The sequence below is a fragment of the Zonotrichia leucophrys genome, chromosome 27, assembly GCF_028769735.1.
Source record: "Zonotrichia leucophrys gambelii isolate GWCS_2022_RI chromosome 27, RI_Zleu_2.0, whole genome shotgun sequence".
Taxonomy (NCBI): Eukaryota; Metazoa; Chordata; class Aves; order Passeriformes; family Passerellidae; genus Zonotrichia; species Zonotrichia leucophrys.
Genome location: NC_088196.1, coordinates 895,115 through 915,391, shown reverse-complemented (window position 1 = coordinate 915,391; position 20,277 = coordinate 895,115). Strand labels below are relative to the sequence as shown.

Sequence of the window (20,277 nt, the reverse complement as noted above, 5' to 3'; positions counted from 1 at the left end):
GGGGTTGAGATGGGGTTGGGATTGCAGTTGGGGTTGAGGTTGGGATTGGGTTTGGGACTGGGGTTGGGTTTGGGGTTTGGATTGGGGTTGGGTTTGGGGTTGGGATTGGGATTGGTGTTGGGCTCTTCCCACCCAAACTAACACAAACGAAGGACAATCTTCCTGCTAAAAATTCCTGTTAATTGTCTCTAATTGCTGTCCTTACTGCAGGCTCGGGGGAGGAGCAGGGAGAATGAGCCATGGAATGTCCTTCACAGTTGGTGATTCCCAGGATTGATGAAGTGCTGGTCCTTGGAGCATCCTGTGGGATCGAGGAGCCTCTGAATGCTGGGAATGAAGGAGGAATAGGGAGAAGGCGCTTGGGTGACCTTGAGCAAGTGGAAGAGATTCCAAGAGCATTTCCTGGGTGCTTTCCTGCTCCTTGTGGGAACACAGCTGTGGGAGCTGGTCAGGGATGTGGTGGCTGGGCCACAAATCCCAGGAATGTGCTCTGGCCTGGGCTCCAGCCCTCTCCACGCCAAGCTGAGCTCTCCCATTCCCCAAAAATGCAGCTGCACTTCAGAAATCTCTCAGAGTTGCTTCTGCTCCTGCTTTTCCTCCTGAAGCATTCCCATGGGATTTTCCTCATTGTCCAGCCCTGGGGCCCTGCTGCCCAGCAGGGATGACCCAGTGCTCCATCCCTATGGAGCTCCAAGGGAGATTATCCCTTGGGATGGCAATTCCAGCTTTGTTGGATGGATTTGTGGTTGAAGCTGAATTTCCTGAGCTGCAGCTCAGCCAAACCCCCTGGTCAATCCCACTCTGGATTTTCCCACCTTGTCCACAGGGTTTTCATCTCCCACGGGGGATTCTTTATTAATTTTTTCCATCAGGATTTTGGGGTTTTTGGGAGCTGATGGTTGGCTCCAATCTCTGCTCCCATCCCTGCTCCATCCCTGGGCAGATCCATCCAGCACCAAACAGGGGTGGGATGGACCTACCTGTGTCTTTTCCACTCCCTTCCCTTTTCCTTGGAATGTGCTCCAAGCCAGCTTGGGGTTAATTACTGCCAATAATGGAGCTTCCCTTTTCCCTGGAAAATCCTGGGGCACTCAGCAGAGCTGGGGCTGTGCTGGGAGTTTGAACTTTGCTTGTTTCTTCTCCTGAATCTCCAAATAATCCTCACAGTTTTCCCTGATCTTTATAGTCTTTTTTTTCTGGAAAAGGAACCCTTAATCCTGAAGAAGTTTGGAATCAAAAATGAAATCTTCCCGCATCCCTCTCCATCAGGGCTCAGGGCCCTTTTCCAGGCCCCTCAGACACCCTCATCTCTCCCTGAGGGTGTTTCCTAAAATCCCCAGGTCTCTCCCAGTGCTGGAGATGCAGCAGAGCAGCCCCTCAGTGCCTGGATCCAGGGGTGGAGCCACTGCTGACCCATTTTGGGATGCACTTGGATGGAAATGATTTTCTTGTTATGCTTCAGGGCCAGTTAAAGTGGATCAGTAAAGGAAAAGTTGGAATCCCAATATCCTGGACCAGTTTGGGTGGAAGCAGCCTAAAGATAATTGAATTCCCACCCCTGCCATGGCAGGGACACCTCCCACTGTCCCAGGGTGTCCCAGTGTCCAACCTGGCCTTGGGCACTGCCAGGGATCCAGGGGCAGCCCCAGCTGCTCTGGGCACCCTGTGCCAGGGCCTGCCCACCCTCACAGGGAACAATTCCCAATTCCCAATATCCCATCCAGCCCTGCCCTCTGGCAGTGGGAGCCATTCCCTGTGTCCTGTCCCTCTGTCCCTTGTCCCCAGTCCCTGTCCATGTTTTTTCCAGGCTCCCTTCAGGCACTGGAATGCCTCAGTGAGGTCACCCCAAAGCTTCTGCTCTCCAGGCTGAACAATCCCAAAACATCAAGGAGAGGTTTCCATCACCTCTGTCAGCAAAGAGACCCCACAACATCCCAGAGATCCCAGCACATCCTGGAGATCTGCATCCCAGGGGAGACAGGGATGCAGCTGGGCAGGGCCATGGCACCACTCCCATCCTGAGCTGTGTGAGGACGTGGTGGGAGAGGAAAAGGAGGAGTAAGGGATGAGGAAGAGGCTTTTCCTGGGATCTGCCCTCCCACAGCAATGAGGGCAAGGCAGGAATGACACAGCCTGGCCATTTCCACAAGACCAGCTTTAATATCAGTCAGGAGAACGAGGAGAAAGCACAGAATCCATGAACGGGAGAAGAAGGAAATTGCAAAAATTCCCCCCAAAAAATTAAAGAAATGAATGAACCCAACCTCACTTGCTGCTCCTGGCCTCTGCAGGCACAGCAGGGCTGGGATGATCCATAGGGATCCCTGCGGCTCCTCTCCAGGGATGCTCACCTTGGGCTGAGCTCGGGATTCAGCCCAAGCTCACGTGGAGGACGCGGCCGGGGGAAGAATCCGAGAGCGCCGACTTTGGGATCTCTTTATTGTAAAACTCTCAGCCTACGGCGCTGGGAATGGAGAATTCTGGGATGCTCCTTCTGCCACTGAAACCCAGGGACTGCAAAGAGGAACAGAGCTGAGAGAGGCAGCTGAGGAATCCCAGGGCCAGGAGAAGCCCTGGCATGCAGTGCTCGGGATATTTGGGATGTTTCCTTTGGGATTTACTGCTGCTGCTGCTGCTGCTTCTGCTGCTCAGGCTTGGACAATCCCAAAAAGTGTCCTGGCCCTCCATCCCGTGTGCCAAGTCCCTCTCCAGCTCTCCTGGAGCCCCTTTAGGCACTGGAAGGGGCTCTGAGGTTTCTCTTCTCTGAGCTTCCCTTTTCCAAGTGAACATTCCCAGCTCTCCCAGCCTGGGAGCTGCTTCCCAGGCTGGAGCCAAACCCCCAGGAGGAAAGGACAACAGTAGTCAGGTCCAAGGCGCCTCTCACTTTGGGCAGAGTATATTTAGAATTTATATTTTTATATTATTTTTATATTCTTTTAATGCATAGCGAGTTTTTCTTCTTCTTTTTTTTTATTTTTAATAGATTTTTTTAATAATTTTTTTCCAGTTTATTTTTTTTTCTCCAGTATTTTTTTCCCAGTTTATTTTTTTTTCCATCTTTTTTTAATTTTTTTTTTCCCCCCAGTGCAAACCTGAGCTGGGTCCCTGTTTTCCCTGTGCATTTTTCCTTCCTCGGGATGGGCACTGTGGTGGGGAGGGGTCAGCAGGCGATTTCCTCCAGCGTCCCCAGCGGGGCCTGCAGGGGCACGGTCACAGTGTGGCTCAGGCTCTCCGAGTGGTTTGGCACTGGATCACAGGTGCTCTGCCATGGAAAAGCAGGAATTGTGTTATCCCACTGATAGCACACGGATAAAATGGTTCTAAAATCATGGGGTATTCAGGGGAGCTGGAAAAAGGTTGGGCCTGGTAGGTGTCATCATCACATTTTCTGGAAAAATCCCCTTGCCCAGGATTATTCTGTTGGGAAGCTGAGAAGCCTCAGAAAAAAAGGGAAAACAATATTATCTCATTTGCTTCTCCTGTGTTGTGCTCATTTGGAATGTGTTTGGAGATTGTTACCCAGAAGTGATTTTTTTCATTGGGTTTCTGTGAATTGTTTTCATTCTTTGGCCAATCAGGGCCAAGCTGTGTTGGGACTCTGGAAAAAGACACGAGTTTTCATTACCTTATATAATATTAATATAATATTATATTAATAGCATTAATATAGCATTAATATAATAATATTATATTAATATATTATTATAATATTATATTAATGCTATCTTTTTAGCATTCTGTAAGTATCCTTTCTGTATTCTTTAGTAGTTTAGTTTACTATTCTTTTATATAATATAGTATCATAAAATAATAAATTAGCCTTCAAGAACATGGAGTCAGATTCATCATTCCTCCCTTCGTCAGGGAACTCTGCAAATACAAGATGCAGGCCCTGGGAAAATGTTAGGGTAGACCATGAGACAATGTTAGGTTTTACTGGATCATGCAAAACTGCACCTGTATAATCATTTAATGACCACGATAAATGATGTGATTGTTAAATGCCATGATTGTTTGGTAATTGTGTCTTCCTGTTGTTCTAAAGTTCTTCTAAACCCCAGACTATTGTCACTATTGCATCTGGTCCCATTTGCAGCTTGACTGTGGCAGAGGCATCTCTAATTATGGTTTTAATAACCTGACACACGTGGGAAGAGCTCCAGTGTCCCCAGGGCATTTCCCCTTTGTAGGAATGTGTCCCCTGTTGACAGTGTGACCAAATTATCCTTTGTCTCCTTAAAAAGGAAAAAAGCCCAAATTTTCTCTCCTCAATTAGGTAAAAAAACACCTTGGGGACTTCACCTCAAACTTAAGGATAACCAATTAGACAGAGGCCAAAAGGTCCCACCTGAGCAATTTACTAGAAAAAGAGGAGAATAAAGAAACTAATGGCTTTTATAAGGTGTTTTACCAGGAGCAAGAACCTCTTGCCCTGGCTCGGTTTTTCTCTGTCAAGAGCTTTGTTATTTTGCCTTTTATTAAAACCTTTTTGTTTCTAACACTGCCACAGAAGCCATCCTGCTGATTTGATGCTATCGGAGGTGGAAATGGATTGGAATGGAGCTATCTCAGGTGTGATGTAAATCTCCAAGAGCTCAAAGGACCTGCCTGGAGGAAACCCCTGTGTGAGCCCTCCCCTCCTTACCACGTTCTCCTCATGGCTCCCGTCCTCTTCCTCTTTTCCAAGAAGGTCCAATAACTTCTCCTTGATCAGCTGCAAGAGGAGGGAGCAGGGTTAGGCTGGGAAGAGGCTGCAGGGGGATGGGGAGCACTGGGGTGGGTTTGGGGCTGCATTCCAAAGGGCTGGGAGAAGGAGGAAGCTCCAAGGGCTGGGCCAGGGAAAGGCTGGGAGAGCTGGGGGTGCTCACCTGGAGAGGAGAAGCTCCAGGGAGAGCTCAGAGCCCCGTGCAGGGCCTGAAGGGGCTCCAGGAGAGCTGGAGAGGGACTGGGGACAAGGATGGAGGGACAGGACCCAGGGAATGGCTCCCAGTGCCAGAGGGCAGGGATGGATGGGATATTGGGAAATAATTGTTCTCTGGGAAGGTGGGTCTCGTGTTTTGTGTTGCTGGAATGGCTCCTGAGGTATTAAAGAGTCTTTTTCCCCAGCCCTGCAACCAAAGTAGAAGTCAGGATTCCTCAGCTCTGGTTCTCAAGGTTGTTTATTTTCTGTTATCTATAACATTCTTTCTCTGACTGCTGAGATCTGTCCAGCACGTTGGGTTCAGGCACACTGACTGCCCCTGGGGCGGTGTTAGCTTTTTATACTAAAAACTACGTGTGCTTTATTTACAATAATTTTCCAACATCTATCACCTATGTTAGACAGTCTGTCTGCACTCTAAACCAATCCAAAAGTGCCACCAGCACAGCAGAAGATGGAGGACAAGAAGAAGGAGAAAGGCTGGACAGCCCAAATTCCTCCATCTCGCCTCCTGAATCCCCATTCTAAAACCACCAAAATTGTACTACAAATTCACTATCGTTCTACTCAAACTCTTGTGGCTTGTAACTCCTCACACAAGGTTGGTAATTGTTTCCATGGGCACAGGTGTTTGTGACTCCATGCCAAGGTCCTGGCACAGGGTGCCCAGAGCAGCTGGGGCTGCCCCTGGATCCCTGGCAGTGCCCAAAGCCAGGCTGGAGTGCCCTGGGACAGTGGAAGGTGTCCCTGCCATGGCAGGGATGGGAATTCAATGATCCTTAAGGCCCCTTCCATCCAAACCATTCCAACATTCTCTTACAAGGAATAAAACCCACAAAAATTCCATTTTTGGGACACTTTTGGGGTTCAGGGAAAGCTCCCAGCTCTGTGAGCTCCATTTCCCTTCCTAGCCCTCTCATCCTCCTGCTGCTGCTGCAGGATTTGGCTTCCAGGGAAATCCCATAAAACTTGGGAAGTGTTTTACTGGAAAGCTCCCACTGAGAGAAAAGAGAAATAAAGCCAACAAAAAAAAAAAGCTGAAATCCCCCAAAATTGGGTCAGTTCCTAAGGAATGTGGATCCTGCTTGGTGCAGGGGAGTGTGGTGGGAATTTGGGACCAGGAGGACAGAGCTCAGCAGAAGATCACAGAAAAGCCTCTTTAGGGTCAATATTTTCCCCAAATATGGCCAATCCATGAAAAAAAAAAAAATGTAACTGGTTGCTTTCATTCTCAGAATGTCTAAATATTTTGGCTGAAAACTCAAATTTTTGAGGTGCTGACCCCCCATTTGTGAAACTCTAAGCAGAGGGGGAAAACTGTGTGGATTTTTTTTTTTAATTTTAAGGTACTTTATTCCTTTATTCCTGGCTAGTGGGGGTTAAATATCTGGGATTGTGAAGATTCCCCTGCTGGGGAATCCCCAGGGAGCTTCTCTGAGGGAAAAAAAAAAGTATTTTAAGCCCAAATAAGAAGAAAAAAAAAAAAGTGCAGCAAACCCCCCCACATTTGACATATTTTATCAGCAGATGTCAAAGAAAGAAGAAAAACGGAGAGGAAAAACCCAAATTTGCAAGGTTTCTTATGGCCTACTTAGAAAAAATCTCCAAGAAATCCAGGAAAAGGCAAATTTAATGAAATATTTGGGTATCCAGGCTGAGGTCTAAATTCAGGCTCAGCTTTTGTTGATCTCTGAGCTTTAGACCTGGAATTTTTCCATGTTTTTTATTCCTGGTTAATGGCATCAATGCTGAAGCTGCCCAGGAGGGATTGGGATGGGGGCAATTGTCTGAAAATATAAAAATATATTAAAAAAAAAAAAAAATGAGAGGATTTGAAGTGAGTTCAGAGCTGGGATTGTGGGGGTCCCTTCCCTGGAATGGGATGTGCCCCCAGTCTGGATTGGGACACATTAAATCAAATGGACAACAATGAATAAAATGGAAAACTCTACCATCCCATGGCAATAAAACTCCCTGTTCCCACCCTGAGCTGGATGACGCAGGTTGGAAATATGGGATTTTGGAGGGGGCTTTGGGATCCCCAGGGAACAGAAAATCCAGGGATAAGGGGCACCAGGAATGGCAAAAACAGGGATGAAGGGCTCCAGAAATCCTGGGATGAGGAGCACCAGGATGGGAAATCTTGGGCTCCAGGGTGGGAAATCCAGGGATGAAGGGCAAATCGAGTATAGGGATGAGGGGGCATCAGGAATGGAAAATCTGGGGACAAGGGGGTACCAGGAGTGGCAAAAACAGGGCTGAGGGGCTCCAGGATGGGAAATCTGGGGATGAGAGACATCAGAAATCCAGGGATGAGGGGCACCAAGAGTGACAAATCTGGGGATGAAGGGCACCAGGAGTGGCAAAAACAGAGATAAGGGGCTCCAGGATAGGAAATCCTGGGATATCCTGGGCTGAGGGGATCCAGGTGGGAAATCCTGGGCAGGGAGGCACCAGGAGTGGCAAATCTGGGGACAAGGGGGTACCAGGAGTGGCAAAAATAGGGATGAAGGGTACCAGGGTGGGAAATCTTGGGCTGGGGGCTCCAGGAGTAGCAAATCTGGGGATGAAGGGCAGGAAAGTCAAATCTGGCGATGAGGGGCAAATCCAGGGATGAGGAGCAGCAGGAGAGGCAAATCTGGGGATGAGGGGCAAATCCAGAAATGAGGAGGCATCAGGAGTGGTAAATCCAGGGATGAGGAGGACGAGGAGTGGCAAATCTGGGGACAAGGGGGTACCAGGAATGGCAAAAACAGGGATGAGGAGTTCCAGGATGGGACATCCTGGGCTGAGGGGCTCCAGGAGTGGCAAATCTGGGGATGAGGGGCAGGAAAGTCAAATCTGGCGATGAGGGGCAAATCCAGGGATGAGGAGCACTAGGATGGGAAATCCTGGGATATCCTGGGCTGAGGGGCTCCAGGGTGGGATATCCTGGGCTATCCTGGGCTGGGAAGGCCTTACCTCGTACAGGTAATCGAAGAGCTCGAGGATGGTGAGGATGCTGGCCCCGATGAACAGCCCCATCTGGCCACCAATGTCACCTGCAGGGGACAGCACCGTGAGGGCTCCCAGGCACTGCTGGGCCCTGCCTGGGCCCTGCCATCCTCCCAAACTGGGAACAATCCCCCTGGAGCAGCAGGGCCTGCAATGGCATCTGGGGTGTCCCGGGAATGGGCCTGACCCCAAATGGACACCCCCAAAATGGTTTTCCTGCTAATGGAGCATGGAATCCTTCAGGAATCCCAATTCCCACTCTGGGCAAGGTGCTGGGAAGAATGAATGTCCCTGGAGCCAAGGAGAAACCCCAGCCTGGCCAAAAGTGGGAAGGGATTCCCACATCCCCTGGGATGGGACATGTCCCCAGCCTGGGTTGGTGTCACTGACATCTTTTATGGAAAATTCTTTCTTTAAGATTTTTCCTCCTGAGAAGCTGAGAAGCCTCAGGGACAAAATGTAAACAATGGTTATCTGCTGCTGTGGAATGCAACAGGTGCATCTGTGATTGGTCTCATGTGGTTGTTTTTAATTAACGGCCAATCCCAGGTCCAGCTGTGTCGGAGCTCTGGTCAGTCACAAAATTTTATTACTCATTCCTTTCAAGCCTTCTGATGTCTTCTTTCTATTCTTTTAGTGTAGTTTTAGCATAGCATTTTCTTTTAATATAATATAACATAAATAAATCACAAATAAACATAAATATAACATAAATAAAATAAAATAATAAATCAGCCTTCTGAAACACGGAGTCAAGATTCTCATCTCTCCCCTCATCCTGGGGACCCTCAAACACCACCCCCGTTCCCTCCCACCCTGGAGGTGACAGAGCTGTCCCCAGGCTCTGGCCAGGCTGGAGGTGCCCCAGTTTGACCAGTAACCCCGGGGTTACGTCCAGCAGGGCTGTTGCAATGCCCATTGCTTCACCCTCCCATTCCTCTCATTATTCTCATGTTAAAGCAAAGATTGGGTCACATCCCGAGCCCACCCTTCCTGCCCTGCCCATGCCAGGTGACTCCTCACTCCTCCTCCCCATTCTGTGTCCCTGGGGGGGCCTTTGGGCACCATCTGCTCTCCCATCCATCCCAGCTGTGCTTCTGGATGCCTCCTTCAGTCCCTCCCTGTCACAGACATCTTTTATGGAAAAATCCTTTCCTTAGGATTGTTCCTCCTGAGAAGGAGGAACTGAAAATGTAAACAATGGTTATCTGCTGCTGTGCAATGCAACAGGTGCATCTGTGATTGATCTCATGTGGTTGTTTCTAATTAATGGCCAATCACAGTCAGCTGGCTCAGACAGAGCCCAAGGCACAAGCCTTTGTTATCATTCTTTCTTTTTCTATTCTTAGCCAGCCTTCTGATGAAATAATTTCTTCCATTCTTTTAATATAGTTTTAATATAATATATATAATAAAATAATAAATCAAGCCTTCTGAAACATAAAGTCAAATCCTTCTCTCTTCCCTAATCCAAGAACCCCTGTAAACACGGTCACAGAAGGTGACTGGAATGTGGTGCTCAGGGAAGACAAATCCCATGGATTTTGCTGGAAAACAGCTCTGGATTGACCCCCAGGGCAAAGGCACCCATGGGTGAGGGGAAGGGGCCTTTTCCAGGGGTGTCCATGAGACACGGAGAGAGGAAAGGGGGGAAAAGTTTGGGATCAAGCTGAGAACCCTGAATGATCCCAGGAGGTGTTCTGGGTTTACACCAGGGGGATTCACCTGGAGAAAAATATTCTGGGATGAGGCTGTTCCTGAAGTTCCAGAGCCTGGGAATGAGGGTTCTATCATGTGCAAACGGGGTTGGGGTTAGAGAGGCTCCAGCAGCCTCCTCTTCCTGCCTGGAATTCCTGGAAAAGCCCCAGCATGTGCAGAAGGGCTCCCGAGGGGGCTTCTGGCAGGGCCACCCATGAGGGGTGACACGGGGACACCTCTGTGCCCCAGCTCCAGCTTCCCAAGGGGGTGAGCCCCCCCAGCATTGCAGAGGGATCCAGGGATGCTGCAGGGCTGGGGGAGGGCTCACCCCAACCCCAACCCCCAAATCTGCAGCTGGGACCCCAAAGCTGGAGCTGATTTTGGGCTGAGCTGCTCAGTCAGGGTCTCCTGCAGCTCCTCCATGAGGCATCCAAAGGCTGGAAAACCTGGATTTGGAGCAGGGAAGAGGTGATGGGGAGATGGTTTTGTGGTGTCCTCCCCACACTGCCCAGAGAGCACCCAGCCCCAAAATCTCCCAAAAATGGGAGCAGGCAGGGATGGAGCTGAACCTTCCATGGTTCCCCTTCAGCTCCTTCATGAGGCATCCAAGGGCAAGAGCTCAGACCCAGCTGGAAAGGATGGATTGGAGCAGGGAAGAGGTGATGGGGAGATGGTTTTGTGGTGTCCTCCCCACACTCTGCCAGGGGAGCAGAATCCCCAAAATGAGTGCTGGGAGCAGGCAGGGATGGAGCAGAACCTTCCATGGGGCTCCTCCTCCTCCATGGAGCAGCTGAAGGCCAAGAGTCAAGAATGGCTTGGAAACTTGGATTTGGAGCAGGGAAGAGGTGATGGGAGATAGTTTTGGGATGTCCCCCACACCCTGCACCACAGAGGGCACCCAGCACCCACCCAACCCCAAATCTCCAAAACTGGGGAGCTGGGAGCAAGCAGGGATGGAGCAGTTCCAGAACCCTCCATGGGTCTCCTCCACCTCTTCCTGGAAAGAATGGATTTGGAGCAGAGAAGAGGTGATGGAGATGTGATTTTGGGATGTCCTCCACACACTGTTCAGGGGGCAGCACAGAGAGCACCCAGCCCCAAAATCTCCCAAAAATGGGAGCAGGCAGGGATGGAGCAGAACCTTCCATGGTTCCCCTTCAGCTCCTTCATAAGGCACCCAAAGAGCAAGATGGAAAGGATGGATTGGAGCAGGGAAGAGGTGATGGGAGATGGTTTTGGGGTGTTCTCCCCCATACACTGCCCAGAGGAGCAGAATCCCCAAAAACGGGTGCTGGGAGCAGGGATGGAGCAGAACCTTCCACGGGTCTCCTCCTCCTCCATGGAGCAGCTGAAGGCCAAGAGTCAAGAATGGCTTGGAAACTTGGATTTGGAGCAGGGAAGAGGTGATGGGAGATGGTTTTGGGATGTCCCCCACACCCTGCACCACAGAGGGCACCCAGCACCCACCCAACCCCAAATCTCCAAAATCAGGAGCTGGAAGCAAGCAGGGATGGAGCAGCTCCAGAACCTTCCATGGGTCTCCTCCACCTCCTGCTGGAAAGGATGGATTTGGAGCAGGGAAGAGCTGATGGAGATGTGATTTTGGGTGTCCTCCCCACACTGCCCGGGGGATAGCACAGAGAGCACCCAGCCCCAAAATCTCCCAAAAATGGGAGTAGGAAGGGACAGAGCAGAACCTTCCATGGGTTCCCCTTCAGCTCCTTCATGAGGATGAGCCAAGAGCTCAGGCCCAGCTGGAAAAGGTGGATTTGGAGCAGGGAAGAGGTGATGTGAGATGGTTTTGGGGTGTCCTCCCCCACACACTGCCCAGAGGAGCAGAATCCCCAAAAAGTGGAGTGCTGGGTCTCCTCCTCCATGGAGCAGCTGAAGGCCAAGAGTCAAGCCTGGCTTGGAAACTTGGATTTGGAGCAGCAATGAAGTGATGTGAGATGGTTTTGGGATGCTCTCCACACCCTGCACCACAGAGGGCACCCAGCACCCACCCAACACCAAATCTCCAAAAAAGGGACAAGCAGGGATGGAGCAGCTCCAGAACCTTCCATGAGCACCCAGAGTATCCATGGGGACATCCCTGGGATGATGTGGGGTGAGGAAAGCAGCCATGGGGCTTTGCTGGGGGTTTCAAGGCTGTGGAGCCCTCCCAGCCTCTCTCTGTCCCTCCCAGACCAGCAGAGACCCCAAACCAGTCCCAGTGCCCCCTTACCAAGTAAGGCTGCCACTTCATAGGCTTTCTTCTGCTCAATGGTCTCATAGTTGAGTGCTTCAAAAAAAATGTCCAGCACGAGAATGTTCTCTCTGTGGGAACAGGGAAAACATCAGCCCAGGAGCCACTGGTGGCTCAGTCCTCTGGGATAAGGAAAAATGGGATTTGGGGCTTTATTCCCCTTTTTGTATGGATTGTTCCTCTCTCTGGGGTCCTCAGAGCCCACAGAACCTGGAGCTGATGCAGATCAGGAGCTCAGAGAGCCTTTGGAGCAGCTGGGAAAGGTTTGCCCAGAATTCCTCAGGATCCTGGATCTCACTTTGCTGGGAACTCTTCTCTTGGATGGTAATTCCTGATTGTGAGGGTGGGCAGGCCCTGGCACAAGGTGCCCAGAGCAGTTGTGGCGGCCCCTGGATCCCTGGCAGTGTCCAAGGCCAGGTTGGACAGGGCTTGGAGCAGCCTGGGATAGTGGAAGGTGACCTTGCTGCCATGGCAGGGGTGGCACTGGGTGGGTTTAAGGTCCCTTCCCACCCAAACCATTCCAGGATTCCCTGATTCTGGGAAGAGAATCCAAAGGATCTGGAAGAACTCTCACTTCCCACACAGAGCAATCACATGCCCAGGGCTGGGAGAGGTCCATGGCCTGAGGAGCTCAGCCCAGAGACACAAATCTCCAACAGGACCAGCAAAACTGGGAAATTTTGCATTTTTTTTGGTGAAAAACTGGAGGATTCCCATGAGGCCAATCCTTGGGAAGGAACTCACAGAAGAAATCTACTGAGAAGAAATCAACCTCATCTCTCCCAGGTTTTCACTCTGTCCTTCTCTGCAGGCCATCCCTGTGCTGGGGATGGATTGGCCAGGACTGGGCATTTCCCAGACATTTCCCACCCAAAACCCAAAGGAATCCAGGCCCTCCCCCACTCACGAGATGTATTTTTCTGACTTGTTGAACTTCTTCTCCAGGTACTTGGCCGAGGTCTTGCTGGGGATCTTGACCATGGAGAGCTCCTTGTTGTACCTGGTGAGGTTACAGGGGGTCCTGCAGATGCAGTAATTGCTGTCCTTCTCTGCCAGGAGACCTGCAGGGGGGCAGCCATGGAGCACACGGGGTCCCCATGGGGCAGGGAGGGACCCCAAGGAGCAGAGACAGGGAGCAGGGACCCCATGGAGCAGGGAGGGACCCCATGGAGCAGGGAGGGACCCCATAGGGCAAGGACAAGGACAAGAGCAGGGGAAGAGCAGAGATCATCCCTCCCACAAAGGGGCCAAGATTCTGGGATGAGGCTGTTCCTGAAGTTCCTCTGGAACTTTTGGACTCTGGACATTTCTCTCCCAGTTCATCCCAGTTCTCACCCCCCTCGGAGGGGCCTCTTGCTGCAGGTGACACTCTGTCATCAACAACAGCCTGGAGAACCCGTGGCTGAGTCCCTAAATCCAGGCTGGGGATGGGTCCCTCCACCCCAAACTCTCTCCCCTAATCCCGAGGGTTTCTGTGCTCATGGAGAACCAGGAGAAACTCCATCCCAGCCTGCATCCATGGCTAATCCCAGCCCTTCTCCAGGCTGCAGCTCCCCTGTTCCTGCCCAGCCAGGAGCATCCAGCCTGCTGGAATTCCATGAATTTTCCATCCCTGGACCCAGGGCTCCCCGGTACTCACTGAGCGCGGGCTCTGCGCATTCCTTGTACTGCTCCGGGGTGCAGAAGGGAGCATCCCCTGCAGGGACAGGACAAATCCATCTCAGGGGCACACCCAGGGACGCCCCTGCAGCCAGGTGAGCCCAGCTGTGCCCAGCTGTGCCCACCACAAGGGCCTTGGCCTGCAGGAGCTGCTGGGAGCAGCATCCAGGGGGATCTGATCATGACAGAAGGCATTTCCAGCCTTCACCAGACCCAGGTCTCCCTTCCATGGCTTGGCCATTTCACAGGGAGTTATGGAATATCCTGGGCTGGAAGGGACCCCCAGGCTCATCCAATCCCACCCCTGCCCTGCCCAGACCCCCAACACTCCCACCCTGGGCATCCCTGGCAGCGCTGTCCAAACCCTCCTGGAGCTCTGGGACCATTCCCTGGGGAGCCTGGGCAGTGCCAGCACCTCTGGGGGGAGAACCTTTCCCTGAGCTCCATCCCAACCCCTGTAAGAGCTCACACCATTCCTGGGCTCCTGTCCCTGTCACAGGGAGCAGAGATGGGAGCCCCTTCTGTGCCCCTCTGAGGACACTGAGCTCACTGAGCTCAGCCCTCAGCTGCTCCTCATGCGGCCCCTCCAGACCCTTCCCCACCCTCGTGTCCCTCCTTTGGACCCTCTCGAGTTCCTCGATGTCATTTTTATTTTGTGGTGCCCAAAGCTGGCCCAGAACTCCCAGTGAGGCTGCCCCAACCCAGAGCAGGGCTGGACAATCCCTCCCTGCCCCTCTGCTGTCCCCGATCCCCCAGGACAGGGATGGCCCTGCTGGCTCACATCCAGTTTTTCCCAAAGGCTACGGGCACCTTCTTCCCTCAGGTACCCCCAGTCCCTCCAGCCCAGCCCCAGATGTCCCCCAAGGTGTCCCTGTCCTTGACCTGGCATGTGAACCATTCCTCCAACCCATTGTGAGGTGTCCCCAGGTGTCCTTGTCACTTACCTTGCAAGTGGCCTGTCCCTCCAGTCTATGCTCCAGCTGTCCCCCAGTGTCCCTGTCCTTGACCATCCCTCCATCCCCAGGTGTCCCTGCTGTCCCCAGTGTCCCCAGTGCCCCTGTCCCAGACCTGAATTGTGAATCATCCCCCCAGACCATCCCCAGGTGTCTCAGGTGTCCTTGTCATTGATCTTGCACTTGGCCTGTCCCTCCTGCCCATCCCCAGATGTCCCCCTAGGTGTCCCTGTCCTTGACTGTCCCTCCAACCCATCCCCAGGCATCCCTGCTGTCCCCAGCTGTTCCCAGTGTCCCTGTCCCTGACCTGACATATGGCCTGTCCCTCCATCCTCCATCCCATTGCCAGCTGTCCCCACTGTCCCCAGCTGTCCCTGCTGTCCCCGGGTGGTCTTTGTCCTTGACCATCACTCCAGTCCATCCCCGCCTGTCCCCAGGTGTCCCCCCTATCCCCCTGTCCCTGACCTGCCATGTGAACCATCCCTCCAGCCCATCCCCAGGTGTCCCCACAGGTGTCCCTGTCCCTGATCTGGCATGTGGACTGTCCCTCCAACCCATCCCCAGGTGTCTCATGTGTCCCCAGGTGTCCTTGTCCCTGATCTGGCACAAGGCCTGTCCCTCCAGCCCAGCCCCAGATGTCCCCCCAGGTGTCCCTGTTCTTGACTGTCCCTCCAGCCCACCCCCAGGTGTCGCCCCTGTCCCCAGCTGTCCCCTGCTGTCCTTGCTGTCCCTGCTGTCACTGTCCCTGATCCGGCATGTGAATTGTCCCTCCAGCCCATTCCCAGGTGTCCCAGCTGTCCCCACTGAGCCTGCTGTCCCCAGGTGTCCCTGTCCTTGACTGTCCATCGAGCCCATCCCCAGGTGTCCCTGCTGTCCCCAGTGCCCCTGTCCCTGATCTGACTTGTTAATTGTCCCTCCAGCCCATCCCCAGTGTCCTTGTCACTGATCTGGCACGTGGTCTCTCCTTCCAGTCCATGCCCCAACTGTCCCCCAAGGTGTCCTTGACTGTCCTTGACCATCCCTCCAGCCCATCCCCAGCTGTCCCTCCTGCCCCCAGCTGTTCCTGCAGGCTGTCAGCTCTACGCCAGGAATCCTCCCTCCATCCCATCCCCTGCTGCTCCCCCTGTCCCCAGCTGTCCCCTGCTGTCCCCCCAGTCCCTGACCTGGCATGTGCACCATCCTGCAGTTGCAGTTCTCCACGATGTAGCGTGTCTCGCAGTCGATCCTGCACGCTGTCACGCTGTACACCGGGAAGAACGCCAGGCCCAGCTCCGGGGAGCGGCACTCGCCCCACGGCGGGGGCAGGTACGTCAGCTGGGGACACAGGGGGACATTAGATGGGGACAGGGACAGCACAGGGGGCAGGTACGTCAGCTGGGGACACAGGGACATCAGATGGGGACACATGGGGACAGGGGTCAGCTGGGGACAAAGGGGACATCAGATCGGGACAGGGACATCAGATGGGGGCAGGTATGTCAGCTGGGGACACAAGGGGACAGGGTCAGGGGTCAGATGGGGACACGGGACACAAGGGGACAGGGCTGTCAGATGGGATACAGGGGGACAGGGACATCAGCTGGGGACAGGGACAGCACAGGGGTCAGCTGGGGACAGGGGTGTCAGATGGGAACAGGGATAGGGACATCAACTGGGAGACAGGGATGGGGACAGAGTCATGAGCTGCAGGACAGGGCCAGGGCCAGCGAGAGGGACAGGGACATGTCCCCCGTCACAGGGCAACCCCTGCAGCCCCTCAGGGCATCCCCCCTCCCAGGAGCTCCCTGACTCCTGGGATAACTCGCTGGGACAAGCTGTCCCAGTGCCACTGAGTGACACTCCCAGGTGACAGTGAATGTCCTGGAGGTGACACTCCCAGTGTGAGGTGACACTCCTAGGTGACAATGAATGTCCTGGTGCTGACACTCCCAGGTGACAAAGAATGTTCTCGTGGTGACAATGAACATCCTGGAGGTGACACTCCCAAGTGACAATTAATGTCCTGGAGGTGACACTCCCAGTGTGAGGTGACAGTAGATGTCCTGGTGGTGACACTCTTAGGTGACAATGAACATCTTGGAGGTGACACTCCCAGGTGACAATGAACATCTCATGAGTGGCAGCAGCTGTGGAGGGATCACCTGGAATTTCTGCCTGCCAGACTCTGCTTTACAAACTGGAAGAGCTCCATCAAACCCTCCCAAGCAGGAGGATCTGCACATTCCCTGGAAATGTCTGGAGTTTTCCCCCAGCTGCTGCTCCCAGCCTGGCACGGGAATCCCTGGGCTTAAATCCAGGGGGAATCCATCCCTGAGGGCTCCCCTGAACCCCTGCCTGGCCAAATCAGGGCTGAAACCTCAGGAAAAGCCTTTCCAAGCACAGCCTCAATCCCATGGAGCTGCTGAACTCCTTTCAGAGCTGGATTCCTGCTCCTGTGGCCCTGGAGCTGCTGGGAAAGGCACCCCAAGGAGCTGGAGCAGGATGGAGGGAGCAATCCCAGCCCTCAGCCTTGGGAGGCATTAATGGGACAGACTTCATTGGGCTTGATCCCTCACCCTGCAGCTCCTCCAGATCCAGATCCAGATCCTGATCCAGATCCAGATCCAGATCCTTATCCTGATCCTGATCCTCCTCCTCAGGGATTCCTGAGGGATCCCTTTCCTTTCTGCCAGATTATCCCAGTTGGGTGTTGGTGGGAGGGATCCAGGCTGGATTCCAGGGATTCACAGCCCTGGGATGTGAAGCTGCTCCCTCCACCTATGGAATGCAGGGTGACCCCAACATCTAGCAATGATTGGCACCTGATCCATGATTGGCATCTGATCCATGATTCAGAATGCTGAACAATTGCTTTACTAACACTACACTGTATTACATTAATAATATATCATAACTACACTAAAGAGATACTAAATTATACTAAAGAAAAACCCATGACTGTCTGAGACAGCCTGGACACAGCTTTGACCCAACTGGCCAAGGAATCAAAACAACCCTCAGCAGAATCCAATTAACAAATCACTCTGGGTAAACAATCTCCATAACACATTCCACGTCTGCAAAAACAACAGGAGTAGTGAATAGAGATAAGAATTGTTTTCTCTTCTTCTCTCTGTGCTTCTCCAGGAAAAACCCTGTGAGAGAGAATGATGTCTCTCTCTGTTGAATGTGAATGCCACATCCACCCTCCCCTGCTGCCCCCAAAGTGGGAACAAACCACAGCAAAGCAGGGAAAAGGCAGCAGGAACATCCCTGCCCTCGGATCCTGCAGGATTTGTGCTCCCTGGCAGCTTCCCCAGGGCTCCTGCTCCTTCTCCTGTGTAAGAAATCCAGCTCCAGCCTCTAATTGAGGGTGACAAACTCCCAGCCTGGCCCTTTTGCAGTCATTAATAATTAATTAATGAATTAAGCGCTTTTCCTGCCCTCCTGATCCTGGCTTTATCCAGGATCACCAGGATCAGTTCCCAGATGGCAGGTGCTAAAAGGGGAAGGAAAAACTGGATTTGACTCCTTGGAAGCTGGATGGATTCTGCTTGTCCCAAATGCCAGGAAAAGAGGGGATGAGCTTGGAAAACCTGGAGGGGAGAGACCCCAGGGCAGGGGAGGATCAGCTCCCGCCACAGCCCGTCCCTGGTCACACTCCTGCCTTTCCACACTGCTCCTGGCACGGAGCATCTGCCCACAGCCAGAGGTCACTCCTTCAATTACCTGGAAGTGCTATCCCTGATTTTCCTGCCTGTTTCATTTTCTCAAACAGGGAAATGTGTGGAGATGATCGGAGCAGTTTGATAAAATCCTAGAATATCACAGGTTGGGAGGGGTCCCATAAGGACTGAGTCCAGCCCCTGTTCCTGACCAGGACCCCAACAATCCCCCAGGATCCCAACAATCCCACTCTGGGCATCCCTGGAGTGCTGTCCAAACCCTCCTGGAGCTCTGGGACCATTTCCTGGGCAGTGCCAGCACCTCTGGGTGATGAACCTTTCCCTGCCCCATTTCCCTCTGGCTCTGGGATGGATCCAGCACCAATCCCTGCCCAGACCTCCTCACCAAATTCCAGCGATCCCAAGGAAGGATCCAAGCCCTCCCTGAACGTCCCCACCTGGGCTGGGTTCCCAATGAAACCAGAACCAGAACCCTCTGCTCCTTAAGGAGACCTCCAGCAGCAGCAGCAGCTTCTTGAATTTCCATCCCAGGCAGCTCCAGCCCTTGTGGAATGCTGAGAAACCCAGAGCAGGCACGGCTGGCTGATCCCAGCTCCCAGTTAATGATGCTGGAACTGCTCCCAGTTAATGGTGCTGGAACTGCTTCCAGTTAATGGTGCTGGAATTGTCTGTTTGCATCTCCAGCTCCTTTCCCATCCTGCTTGTTCCTCCCCATTTGCTCCCTGCCTGAGGAATTGGTTTCCAGGGATGAATTTGACCCTTCCAGCCCCTTGGGGCAGAGCTTGGTGGTGTTACAGAGCTCATGAGTGCTCAGGGAATTTGGGATTTTGGAGCTCCAGGACCCTTCTTTGCAAATCCAACAGGAACAGCAGCACTGAAACCTCCTGGAGATCCAGAAAAAGTCCAGGGCAGCCCCTCCAGAGCCTCATCCCAGGTTTGCTCCCACTCCTGCTCCCCCTGGATGGGCTGGGGCTGTGGCTCAGGGGCAAAATCAGCCTTAAATCCCCAATAAAATGGAATTATGGAATTGTAAAGGCTGGAAAAGTGCTCTGAGATTGAGTCCAGCTCTTCCCTCTAAGCACCACTGCTCCATGTCTGCAAATGTCACATCCACATGGATGAAACCCCTCAGGGATGGGGATTCCCCCCAGGAATCTCTGCCTCTCCCCCAGCTCATTCCCTGGCACACCCAGAGGCAGCCAGGCCATTCCCCCTTGTTATCCCAGAACATTCTGCCTGGATTTGTTGGACCCAATTCCCAAGCTCTGGCAGAGGTGCCAGTTTGGGGGGTGGGGGGAATTGGACTCTGAAGTTTTCCTGTCCTCACTTTTCCACCTTATTATAAAATCCACTTTTCCACAGGGCACAAGGGGAGCAGGAAACCCAAACCATTCCCTCATCCTCGGATCTGATGGCTCTTCCTGACCTCCCTTCCCACCCTCTGCCTCTTCCAGGCTCTGCCTCATCTCCATCCATTGCCTAAGAGAATCCTGGAATGGTTTGGATGGGACCTTAAGAATCATTTAATTCCCACCCCTGCCATGGCAGGGACACCTTCCACTGTCCCAGGCTGCTCCAGCCCCAATGTCCAGCCTGGCCTTGGGCACTGCCAGGGATCCAGGGGCAGCCCCAGCTGCTCTGGGCACCCTGTGCCAGGGCCTGCCCACCCTGCCAGGGAACAATTCCCAGTTCCCAATCTCCCATCCAGCCCTGCCCTCTGGCACTGGGAGCCATTCCCTGTGCCCTGTCCCTCCATCCCTTGGAAACATTCCCTCTCCACTTTCCCTGCAGCCCCTTCAGGTCCTGGAAGGTCCCTTTTTGGTCACCCCTGGTGGCCCCTCCAGGATGAAAAATCCCAGTTTTTTTTAACCAGGAAAAGTCTCCCTTGGCCATGTGTCCTGAAGCAGCTTGGGCTCTTTAACCCATCCACCACATTTTATGGCCAAACCTCCTGCTGGAATTGCTTTCTCAGCAGTTTTTGCTGCTGACTCAGCATTTCCTCCCCACCACTGCCATGTCCCTCCCAAGGTCACTCCTGCAGTAACTCCCAAGGTGGGAAATGCATCCCAGAAGTGTCTCCTTGCAGAAACCATGGGGCTCAGTCTCTGCAGGAGGAGGAGCAAAGCTGATTTAATTCCCGTT

At 52.9% G+C, this 20,277-nt stretch overlaps 1 protein-coding gene across 2 annotated transcripts in view; it reads right to left on the bottom strand.

Annotated features, from left to right (window-relative positions):
- Positions 1 to 2,867: 2,867 nt before the first annotated feature.
- Positions 2,868 to 20,277, bottom strand: part of LOC135458624 (acid-sensing ion channel 2) — a 485,196-nt gene continuing 467,786 nt past the window's right edge. For both annotated transcript variants that reach the window (XM_064733866.1, XM_064733867.1), the window contains exons 4-10: positions 15,634 to 15,784; positions 13,498 to 13,554; positions 12,766 to 12,919; positions 11,838 to 11,929; positions 7,883 to 7,962; positions 4,646 to 4,714; positions 2,868 to 3,262 (exon numbers count right to left, since the gene is read on the bottom strand). In XM_064733866.1, coding sequence (XP_064589936.1) covers positions 3,161 to 3,262; positions 4,646 to 4,714; positions 7,883 to 7,962; positions 11,838 to 11,929; positions 12,766 to 12,919; positions 13,498 to 13,554; positions 15,634 to 15,784 — 705 coding nt within the window. In that variant the 3' untranslated portion in view covers positions 2,868 to 3,160. The remainder of the gene's footprint in view (positions 3,263 to 4,645; positions 4,715 to 7,882; positions 7,963 to 11,837; positions 11,930 to 12,765; positions 12,920 to 13,497; positions 13,555 to 15,633; positions 15,785 to 20,277) is intronic.